Raw genomic sequence first — 12290 nt, 5'->3', positions numbered from 1 at the left:
AACATACATTTAACACATACTATTACAACAACAAAGAAGGAAGGGACAGACAGACTGTTGGCGAGGCAACCATTAGTTTAATTTAGTTTAGTTTAGAGATACAGCACGGAAACAGGCCCATCTGCCCACCGGGTCCGTGCCGACCAGCGAACCCTGCACATTATCACTATCCTGCACCTACTAGGGACAATTTTTACATTTACAAAGCCAATTTACCGACAAACCTGTACGTCTTGGGACGAAACCGATGATCTCGGAGAAAACCCACGCAGATCACGGGGAGAACGTACAAACTCCGTACAGACAGCACCCATAGTCAGGATTGAACCCGGGTCTCCGGGCTGCATTCGCTGTAAGGCAGCAACTCTACCGCCAAAGAAGATACAGAAGAAAAATCATGCAGGATAGGCAGCAGAGAATTCAAAAGTAAATGAAAATTTAAAAAACCTGCAGATGTTGGAAATCTGAAACAAAAACAGAAAACATCTGAAAATTCCAGAATTTTGGCAACTTACAGTATTTCCTTAAGATTCAAACATTGGTGATTTTGCATTGATAACAAATCTCATAGCAAATGAAAATTGACTCTCTTTAATCCATTTTCTTGGTAAATGTCAGTATGAGAGGGTGCTGCACCAATGCAGGAGAGGTTTGGGCCCAACGGGTCCACTTGGTCTGGTAAGTCCTATAATTAGATCTTTTATGCTGAAAAAATTAAAATTTTGCTGGATTCCATGATCGATTCTTTAGACATCCGGTGTGCCTGCCTTAAATATAGAAACATAGAAAATAGGTGCATGAGTAGGCCATTCGGCCCTTTGAGCCATTCAATAGATAATAGACAATAGGTGCAGGAGTAGGCCATTCGGCCCTTCGAGCCAGCACCGCCATTCACTGTGATCATGGCTGATCGTCCTAAATCAGTACTCCGTTCCTGCTCTTTCCCCATATCCCTTAAGAGCTATATCTAACTCTTTCTTGAAAACATCCAGTGAATTGGCTTTCACTGCCTTCTGTGGCAGAGAATTCCACAGATTCACAACTCTCTGGGTGAAAAAGTTTTTCCTCATCTCAGTCCTAAATGGTCTACCCCTTATTTTTAAACTGTGAGCCCTGGATCTGGACTCCCCCAACATCGGGAACATTTTTCCTGCATCTAGCCTGTCCAATCCTTTAAGAATTTTGCATGTTACTATAAAATCCCCTTTCATCTTTCTAAATTCCAGTGAATCCAGAAATAGGCGGATTGCTCTTGAAATAAAACCAACAATGCTCAGCAGGTAGGGTAATCTCTGCGAAGAGATAAGCAGTCTCAAGGTGATGACTTATTCAAGGAGATGTTAATGTTTCAAGTTGATGACTTCCATCAGAACATAGGTTCTGTTCCCTAAATATTAAATTAAATGGAGCTTCCATTGCATCTTGTTGGACCAGGCACGAAGTGGGCTAACCAGTGATCCTTGAAGAAGGGAGGGGATTCAAAACATACCCAAGGAATGTTTCAGCCCTTATTTTTATGAGGCCAGACAACAAGGAAAAAGTGGTTAACATAGAAACATAGAAAATAGATGCAGGAGTAGGCCATCCGGCCCTTCGAGCCTGCACCGCCATTCAATATGATCATGGCTGATCATCCAGCTCAGTAGCCTGTACCTGCTTTCTCTCCATACCCCCTGATCCCTTTAGCAAAAAGGGCCACATCTAACTCCCTCTTAAATATAGCCAATGAACTGGCCTCAACTACCTTCTGTGGCAGAAAATTCCACAGACTCACCACTCTGTGTGAAGAAATGTTTTCTCATCTCGGTCCTAAAAGACTTCCCCCTTATCCTTAAGCTGTGACCCCTGGTTCTGAACTCCCCCAACATCGGGAACAATCTTCCCGCATCTAGCCTCTCCAACCCCTTAAGAATTTTATATGTTTCTATAAGATCCCCCCTCAGTCTTCTAAATTCCAGCGAGTACAAGCCCAGTCTATCCAGTCTTTCCTCATATGGAAGTCCCGCCATCACAGGGATCAATCTGGTGAACCTTCTCTACTCCCTCTAAGGCAAGAGCGTCTTTCCTCAGGTTAGGAGACCAAAACTGCACACAATACTCCAGGTGCGGTCTCACCAAGGCCCTGTACAACTGCAGCAGAACCTCCCTGCTCCTAAACTCAAATCCTCTTGCTATGAATGCCAACATACCATTCGCTTTCTTCACTGCCTGCTGCACCTGCACGCTTGCTTTCAATGACTGGTGCACCATGACACCCAGGTCACGTTGGATCTCCCCTTCTCCCAATCGGTCACCATTCAGGTAATACTCCGCTTTCCTGTTCTTGCTGCCAAAGTGGATAACCTCACATTTATCCACATTATATTGCATCTGCCATACATTTGCCCACTCGCCTAATCTATCCAAGTCACTCTGCAGCCTCCTAGTATCCTCCTCGCAGCTAACACTGCCACCCAGCTTCGTGTCATCCGCAAACTTAGAGATGTTGCATTCAATTCCCTCGTCCAAATCATTAATATACACTGTAAATAACTGGGGTCCCAGCACTGAGCCTTGCGGTACCCCACTAGTCACTGCCTGCCATTCCGAAAAGGACCCGTTTATTCCTACTCTTTGCTTCCTGTCCGCCAACCAATTTTCTATCCACCTCAACACTGAACCCTCAATACCGTGTGCTTTAAGTTTGTACACCAATCTCCTATGTGGGACCTTGTCGAAGGCCTTCTGAAAGTCCAGATATAACACATCGACTGGTTCTCCCTTAACCACTCTACTAGTTACATCCTCGAAAAATTCTATAAGATTCGTCAGATATGATTTGCCTTTGGTAAATCCATGCTGACTTTGTCCGATGATTTCACCACTTTCCAAATGTGATGCTATCACATCTTTAATAATTGACTCTAGCATTTTCCCCACTACCGATGTTAGGCTAACTGGTCTATAATTCCCCGTTTTCTCTCTCCCTCCCGTTTTAAAAAGTGGGGTTACATTAACTACCCTCCAGTCCTCAGGAACTACTCCAGAATCTAAAGAGTTTTGAAAAATTATCACTAATGCATCCACTATTTCTGAGGCTACTTCCTTACTTCAATATTGATGGTCTCCCAGTATCCACCTCCCCTCACATCCAGAATCGTGGAATCATCTTTGATCAAACCCTCTCCTTCGACAAACACATCAAACACATCACAAAGACAGCCTTCTTCCACCTCAAAAACATTGCCCGTCTCCGTCCATCCCTCTCCTCCACAGCTGCAGAAACCCTCATCCACGCCTTCATCACCTCCCGTCTGGACTACTGCAACAGCCTCCTCTATGGCGCACCCTCAAAAATCATCAGTAAACTTCAATACATTCAAAACTCCGCTGCCCGTCTACTCACCCACACCCCGATCCGTGACCATATCACCCCCGTCCTTTACAAACTCCACTGGCTCCCCATCCCCCAGAGAATCCAGTACAAAATCCTCCTCATGACCTACAAAGCCCTCCATAACCTGGCCCCATCCTACCTGACTGACCTCCTCCACAGGCACACTCCCACCTGCACCCTCCACTCTGCTGCTGCCAATCTCCTATCCCCCCCCCCATCCGGACCAAACTCAGATCCTGGGGGGACAGGGCTTTCTCCATCGCTGCTCCCACCCTATGGAACTCACTACCCCAAACCGTCAGAGACTCCTCCTCACTCACCACATTCAAAACATCACTGAAGTCTCACCTGTTCAGTACTGCCTTCAACCACTGAAGGTCACCTCACCTTCTGTCTCCTTTCTCTGTTCGTTTACTTATTTATCTATTTATTCACTTCCCTATGTTCTTTAAATCCCTGTAAAGCGTCTTTGAGTGTATGAAAAGCGCTATATAAATGTATTGCATTATTATTATTATTATTATTAAGCACTCTGGGATGCAGCCTATCTGGCCCTGGGGATTTATCTGCCTTTAATCCATTTAATTTACCTAACACCACTTCCCGACTAACCTGGATTTCCCTCAGTTCCTCCATCTCATTAGACCCCCGGTCCCCCGCTATTTCCGGCAGACGGTTTATGTCTTCCTTAGTGAAGACAGAACCAAAGTATTTGTTCAATTGGTCTGCCATCTCCTTGTTCCCTATGATCAATGCACCTGTTTCCGACTGCAAGGGACCTACATTTGTCTTAACTAATCTTTTTCTCTTGACATATCTATAAAAGCTTTTGCAGTCAGTTTTTATGTTCCTTGCCAGTTTTCCCTCATAATCTATTTTCCCTTTCCTAATTAAGCCCTTTGTCCTCCTCTGCTGGACTCTGAATTTCTCCCAGTCCTCTGGTATGCTACTTTTTCTGGCTAATCTGTATGCTTCATCTTTTGTTTTAATACTATCCTTGATTTCCCTTGTTAGCCACGGATGCACTACCTTTCCTGGTTTGTTCTTTTGCCAAACTGGGATGAACACTTGTTGTAGTTCATCCATGCGACCTTTAAATGCCTTCCATTGCATGTCCACCGTCAACCCTTTCCAAATTTATTTTAACACAACCTCAACCCAACCCCAGCCCCTTCCCTGAGCCTTTCCCAAGGATCAGAAAGATGAAGAAATACTACAAAAAAGCTGATTAAAAGATTATTTAAGATACTGTCTATTCAGGAATGTTTTGTTATATGATTGCCATCCTTAGATTACCAACACCAACATCTATTGGAAGATAACTTTAATATTACTATTAATATAATTCGCATTTCAAATCGTATCCTATCAACTCAATGATTTGCCTTTCTGTTATATGTACTCACTTTAGAAACTTAGGAGAATTTTCTAAAAAAGATGCTTATCATTACATGCATAGGAAACAAATTCCAGTTATTAAAAGAAATGGAATATAACATAACATTCCTGAATAGACAGTATCTTAAATAATCATTTTATCAGACACAAAGGTACTTAGAGTGCAATTCTAGCAGTTTCTGTTTTCATTACTAATGTTATTAATTATATGTAAGATGAGCTGGATGGATGTTCATTTATATCCACAAAACTGCGGTGGTGTTTTTTGGAATAGTATAAGAGCTTTTAGTTGTGGTTGAGGAGAGCAGTAGGTCAGCTCACTGGCACATTACTAAAAGATTGAAGATGAGTGCTGGGATTCTAATTTGTCATCTCACCAAAAGCAAGATGGAGAAGAATGATAAATGTGAACACAATGATCCTCCTTATACGAGGCCCTTCTGCCACCTTAGTGCCCAGTTAATCCTTGTGGCACTGCAACAACAGTTCTTTGTCCATCTTTTAATCGTCCTTTGCCTATAGACTTTCTGCAACAGATAATAAAGTCCCACCAGAAACTCGCTGTGCATTCCGGATAATCTGCCTCTTTGTTTATTGCCTGAACATTGCCACTGGAAAGGCAACTTCTGCAAGACAAATATTCAGCTTGAAACTGCAAGCCTTCGAAATGTAACTGCTGTGACTCAATGGAGGCACTCTTGCCTCAGGGTCAGTCAGTTGTGCGCTCAAGTCACGCTTCTCGTACAAAATCTAGGTTGACAGCCTAGTGCAATACTCAGGAAGATCGGTGGATAAGGAAAAAAATGTTTAACTGAGATTCTACCTGCCCTCTCAGCTAAACCTAATGGATGCCAAAGGACCACTTTGAAGAAGACCGGGTGATTTATTCCCATTGTCTTGTTCAATATTTATCCCTGAATCAATGTCACTAAATTTACCTGGTTATTACTGCATTCCTATTTACAGGCGTTTGCTGTGCATGACTAGGCTTACCGTAACACAATGATTGCATTTGTTATGAAATGCTTTGAATAGTGCTATATTATAATAGTGCACATATACCACTGGGTGGCGCCCCGATGGCAGCCTCGCCTACAGCCTGTCTGTCTTTCTCGTCTTTTTTTTGTTAATTTTAGTGTGTTTAAAAAGTATTTATTAATGTTCTCTGGTTTGTTTTATGTGGGAGGTGGGCAGGGGGGTCAGGGGAACCTTTTTTTCAATCTCTTACCTTGCCGGAGATGCGATTGTTTTCCGGATCGTATCTCCGGTCGCTCTGTGGCCTGACATCGTGGAGCTGGAGGCCTTGCTCTGGACTGACTTTGAGCCCCACCAAGGGGACGTGGACTTACCATCAGAGCGTGCGATCCCTTGCTTGGGATCGACACTCCAACTGCGACCTGCGGACTTTAACATTCAAGGTGTTCGCAGTCTTGGGTTTAGACCAATATCGGGAAGCTCCAAAGCCGCACGAGCCCCATCCGGGGTAGATTGCCCGGCGCGAAGGAGCTGAGATTCCCCCCGATGCAGGAGCATGATCACCGCAACAAGGAAGGCCCGACCGCCAGCTACGGGAGTCAAGATCGTCCCGTCAACGGAAGGTTCAAGGCCCTCGACCGCTGGAGGACAAAGAAGGAAAGAGATTGAACTGTTTTTCATCTTCCATCACAGTGAGGAATGCGGAGGAGTCACTGTGGTGGATGTTCATGTTAAAATGTATTTTGTGTGTTCTGTTGCTTTTTATTGGTATGACTGTATGGCAAATGAAATTCCTTGTATGTTGAAAAACATACTTGACTAATAAAGTATGATTATGATTATGATATTAATGCAAATCCTTCTTTCTGTCTTTAATGAGAAGAAAACAATGGAGAATTATCCAAAACTATTGAAAGTGCACTCTTCGCAATTTGTGGGAAGATTCAAAAATAAGGGAAAAAAATGTCTTTGAAAAATTGAGATAATATTTAACTTACTTAAGTAACTATTGGGCTTACTCGTGATTAACCACAATAAGAGAAGAAATAACATTTAACTGAATGTCATGGCAGGGATTTTAAAACATTTCAAAAATTGGCATTCTGCATTTCAATATTGATCTGGTGTTCTCTCAGTGAAAAACTCCTTTCCAAACCCCTAGCAATGATCTCAGTAAAATATTTAGTTTAACATTTGTTATATTTATAATTTAAAGGTGCCGCAAATGCACACCTTGTTTTCTAAATCAGAGCGTGTGTAATTAATTGCCTGTGTTTAACTTTGATGTCAGAGGGTCTAATGTTAGCCATACTGTTTTCACATGCTTACTTAGATATTTGCTTTAAATCAGTACTCAAACTAGTCTGCTTTCTTAAGAAATGATGTGCAGAGTTTTCATGGTCGATTAAAGGCACTCTTGGCTCTGAGTCATAGCTTTGGAATCAGTACTTTATGTTACTTAACATCTGAAGACATACACTATTAACTTATATGTGGAATGGTGGAAGGTGGCTGGGGTGTGTGCAGGTTAGAATAGTCCTTCAACGAGATGTGTACAAAGCACATTATCTTCTGAGATGGTGAAAATAGTAGGTGATTATTATGCATTGCATTCAGCCAAACTAAATACACACCTTTGCTCATGATTTAGCAGTGGTAGATAATTATTGTTTTGAGTTTGAGTTCTACAGAACAGAGTAAATCCAACATTCCTAAAGTAGTTCCCCGAATGAATCAGTAAGGAACTGTAGTCCAGATCTGCATGATGCAAAATGATCTCCCCTGTGGGTTTCTGGTTGCTGTTTCATTAGCAAAGCCAGGGTTGAGAATGATTTGGCCATAACTAACCAAGTTGGAAATCCTTATTCCTGATCCATTCTCTCCTGCTGGTAGATTATTTTATTTTGTGGTTGCTGGGCAAACAACAGTGGAATGTGTTTAAAAGAGTTTACAAGAGTACAAGAGTTTACAAGAATGATCCCAGGAATGAGTAGGTTAACCTATGATGAGCGTTTGTTGGTACTGGGCCTGTACTCGAAGAATGAGGAGGGACCTAATTGAAACATCCAGAACAGTGAAATGCATGGATAGAGTGGATGTGGAGAGGATGTTTCCACTAGTGGGAGAGTCTAGGACTAGAGGTCATAGCCTCAGAATTAAAGGATGTTCTTTTAGGAAGGAGATGAGAAGAAATTTCTTTAGTCAAAGGGTGGTGAATCTGTGGAATTCTTTGCCATAGATGGCAAAGTCTGGAGGCCAAGTCAGTGGATATTTTTACGGCAGAGGTAGATAGATTCTTGATTAGTACAGGTGTCAGAAGTTATGGGAAGCAGGCAGGAGAATGGGGTTAGGATGGAGAGATAGATCAGCCATGATTGAATGGCGGAGTAGACTTGATGGTCCGAATGGCCTAATTCTACTATCCCTTAAGACCTTATGACCTTATGAATGGTTTTGTTCATATTCACTATGCTTTTGGATGAAGGATTGGTTGAGTTACAAGAGGTACCTGTACCTATTGAGCATTATTTTGGTATTGTTTGTGTATTCAAGAGAAAAGTAAATAACTGATAAAACCATAGAAAACAAATCATAGAAAACAAAAACAACTGCCTCATATCAAATTAAGGCACCTAAATATCAACTTTAGAAATCGAGCTATCTTTGAGAGTAACTAACAGTGATATTTAAAGCAATGGAAGTCATTTAAAAGCATTCTCTACAACAATATTATTTTTATTGTGTCACTGGTTTCTTTACATGGGCTGCTCAGTGTTACTTAATCCAGATGTACTGACTTGAGTTTCTTTTGTTTTCTTTCCACTAACAGCTACAGCCTGGTTGGTGGAAACTCCAAGTTTTCTATTAATCCCTCCACCGGTCAAATTATCACAAGTGCTCTTCTGAACAGAGAGAGCAAAGAAACATACAACCTTGTTGTGGTGGCTACTGATGGAGGCTTACTTCAGGCCAAATCCAGTTCAGCCACTGTTTTTCTAACACTTTCTGACATCAATGACAATCCTCCCAGATTTCATCATTTCCCCTATGTCACCCACATTCCAGCACCGACAAGTGAAGGTAAGCATCTTTATCTTCACCACGGGTTGTGTCATTTTGTATGCTGATGCCTAAAAATTGGAGCTATACTGATTCATTCTTCGAGGGTTGTGAATGATTTACTGTGTGAAAGCTGAAGTTAAAAAAAACAAAGATGAGGAAATATACAGCTGACCAGGAGTAACTGTGGAGAAGCAAGAGAAAAGACATAGACTTACATGGTGCTCTTCAAGATGGCAAGATGGCACAAAGTACACAAAATATAGTACTTCAAAGTGGGGCTGCTGATATAGTGTGGGAGTTGCGACAGAGAATTTGCAGGACAAATTTCCACAAATAGCATGAAGAGGAAACAGTCAACACTTTTATTTTATGCCAGTCCACTATGCTGTCCATGTTTATGTCACAATGCCAAACCGTAGGGAAAGAAGGACTATTCCTTAACCAACTGGGTCTCGACTCCAATATTAAACTTCTGGCAGAATCCTGAAGAGGTGGAGTAAGTGCTGTGATAAAGCGAAAGAAGGAAATCCAGGATTCGGTTAACATGTGCATGTCACTTAGGTCGTCGTTTTCAACACCAAACTATCAAAGAAATTGTAGTTTGTGTATTTTGAGATAACTCCAAATAGACATGGTTCTCACTGCTGTATTCTCATTTGACCATCGTTCCTCGATAAGAACTCACTAAGTTTTGTGATTTCCTATTTGTGTCATTTCAGTTCTACCCTTTAACACTATCTTTTTATGGCAGTTTAAAATCAACAGACAGTAAAAACAAAGACAATGGGAGAGAAGAAATGCAGGCTGTAATCTAATCAAAAGGCTTGGATCATTAGACCATTGTTCACCAAGAATATCATCCAGAATTTATCTTCGATAATTTCTGTATAATTTTGTTTTGAGTGTTGTGAGTCGACATGCCTGTGATGCTGCAAGCAAGCTTTTCATTGCACCTGTACGTCACTGGTCATGTACATACTGTATAACGATAACCTCAACTTGACCTAACTTGACAACATCATCAAAAACAATCAAATTATTTCTTATTCATAACTCTTAATTATCCACTGTGCTATGAAATATGCATTCTTTAACATTCAGAAACAAAAAAAGATATCAATTGTGGTCCATTGGGTAGTCTAGGAAGCCCTGGCCATCAGCATTCTCACAATGTATTTTTCTAAGCACGTTTTATAATATGGGTTGGCAGATTTCATCTGGCTCTGGAACGGAGGGAGGTTGGCTGCTTCAGAACAGATGCTTGATTTTCACTGCAGACACCTAGTTTTACAAATTGAATTCCTATATACTGGCAAACCTTAACGCTATTGCACACGAAAACAATGCTCTTTTGTACAGACTTCATTATGTTGGATCTCTGCTTTATTGCTCTGCACATGAATCGATATTTCTTGTGCTCAAGAGCAGAAGCCATGGAGCAATATATTTAGAAAAATCACCAAAAGTCTGTTCTTAAAAATCGAATTACAGGATTTATTATTTGCATTTCTTCTAACGATCTGGATGTACTCATTTTAAAATTTAACATGCCTCATTCAACAATTGATCTCTGGCACCATTCTATTAATTGGAGTTTTATGGGAACGATCTGATCATATAGTTGTTGATCTCACTGTTTATTGTAGTGTTCAGGGATAATTTACTAGGATTAATTTTTTCATTACCCTCTAAAGCTGTAAATGTTTACTTTTTCACGTGCTAATTGAAGTTTATTTCCAGCTTTTGTTCAGCGAGTATTGTCCTGAAGGTTTTACATACTTATCAATAGTTTTAATATTACTTCTAGGTTCCAGAGTTATAAGCTTCAACAGTATTTCTGTCTTTCTAAAAGCCCAGATCAGGCAAGAGTTAATTAATTTTATCCATGCTCTGCTTTTGTATGCTCCAAAAATAATATTATTAAACTCCATAAACTGATTAACATTCTTACAAGACCAAAGACAGAAGATTGGCAGTAATTGGTAAAGCGTATCACCAGAAAGATGGTCAGCGAAATTGAGATTATATGATTATCTAATGCAACCTATGGCAAATAGGCAATACGGGGAGAAAATAAGGTGATGAGACAATAAGCTAGCCAAGAATATAAAGGAGGATATTAACAGCTTCTTTAGGTATGTGAAGAGGAAAAAAATAGTTAAGATAAATGTGGGTCCCTTGAAGACAGAATCAGGTGAGTTTATTATGGGGAACAAGGAAATGGCAGACGAGTTGAACAGGTACTTTGGATCAGTTGTGTAGGAAAATAACTGCAGATGCTGGTACAAATCAAAGGTATCACAAAATGCTGGAGTAACTCAGCAGGTCAGGCAGCATCTCTGGAGAGAAGGAATGGGTGACGTTTCGGGTCAAGACCCTTCTTCAGAATGAAGTTGGATCTGTCTTCACTAAGGAAGACACAAACAATCTCCCAGATGTACTAGTGGCCAGAGGACCTAGGGTGACGGAGGAACTGAAGAAAATTCACATTAGGCAGGAAATGGTGTTGGGTAGACTGATGGACTGAAGGCTGATAAATCCCCAAGGCCTGATGGTCTGCATCCCAGGGTACTTAAGGAAGTGGCTCTGGAAATCGTGGACGCATTGGTGATCATTTTCCAATGTTCTATAGATTCAGGATCAGTTCCTGCGGATTGGAGGGTAGCGAATGTTATCCCACTTTTTAAGAAAGGAGAGAGAGAAAACAGGAATTTATAGACCAGTAAGCCTGACATCGGTGCTTGGGGAGATGCTGGAGTCAATTATAAAAGATGAAATAGTGGCACATTTGGATAGCAGTAACAGTCAGCATGGATTTACGAAGGGGAAATCATGCTTGACTAATCTTCTGGAATTTTTTGAGGATGGAACTAGGAGAATGGACAAGGGAGAGCCAGTGGATGTAGTGTATCTGGACTTTCAGAAAACCTTTGATAAGGTCCCACATAGGAGATTAGTGGGCAAAATTAGAGCACATGGTATTGGGGGTAAGGTACTGACATGGATAGAAAATTGGTTGGCAGACAGGAAACAAAGAGTAGGGATTAATAGGTCCTTTCAGAATGGCAGGCAGTGACTAGTGGGGTACCGCAAGGCTTGGTGCTGGGACCGCAGCTATTTACAATAGGCATTAATAACTTAAATGAAGGGATTAAAAGTAACATTAGCAAATTTGCAGATGACACAAAGCTGGGTGGTAGTGTGAACTGTAAGGAGGATGCTATGAGGATGCAGGATGACTTGTGCAGGTGGGTGAGTGGGCAGATGCCTGGCAGATGCAGTGTAATGTGGATAAATGTGAGGTTATCCACTTTGGTGGGAAGAACAGGAAGGCAGATTATTATCTGAATGGTGTCGTTAGGAAAAGGGGAAGTACAACGAGATCTTGGTGTCCTTGTTCATCAGTCACTGAAAACAAGCATGCAGGTGCAGCAGGTAGTGAAGAAACCTAATGGCATGTTGGCCTTCATAAGAAGAA

The 12290-nt window shown here is 41.3% G+C and overlaps 1 protein-coding gene across 1 annotated transcript in view; it reads left to right on the top strand.

The window, feature by feature from the left end:
• The window catches only part of fat4 (FAT atypical cadherin 4), a 326374-nt gene that overhangs the window by 255691 nt on the left and 58393 nt on the right, over window positions 1-12290 (top strand). The window contains exon 9 of the mRNA XM_078398435.1: window positions 8580-8830. Within this exon, the coding sequence (XP_078254561.1) occupies window positions 8580-8830 (251 nt within the window). The remainder of the gene's footprint in view (window positions 1-8579; window positions 8831-12290) is intronic.

The sequence above is a fragment of the Rhinoraja longicauda genome, chromosome 1 (genome assembly GCF_053455715.1).
Source record: "Rhinoraja longicauda isolate Sanriku21f chromosome 1, sRhiLon1.1, whole genome shotgun sequence".
NCBI lineage: Eukaryota > Metazoa > Chordata > Chondrichthyes > Rajiformes > Arhynchobatidae > Rhinoraja > Rhinoraja longicauda.
This window is presented reverse-complemented; position numbering and strand designations above follow the sequence as displayed.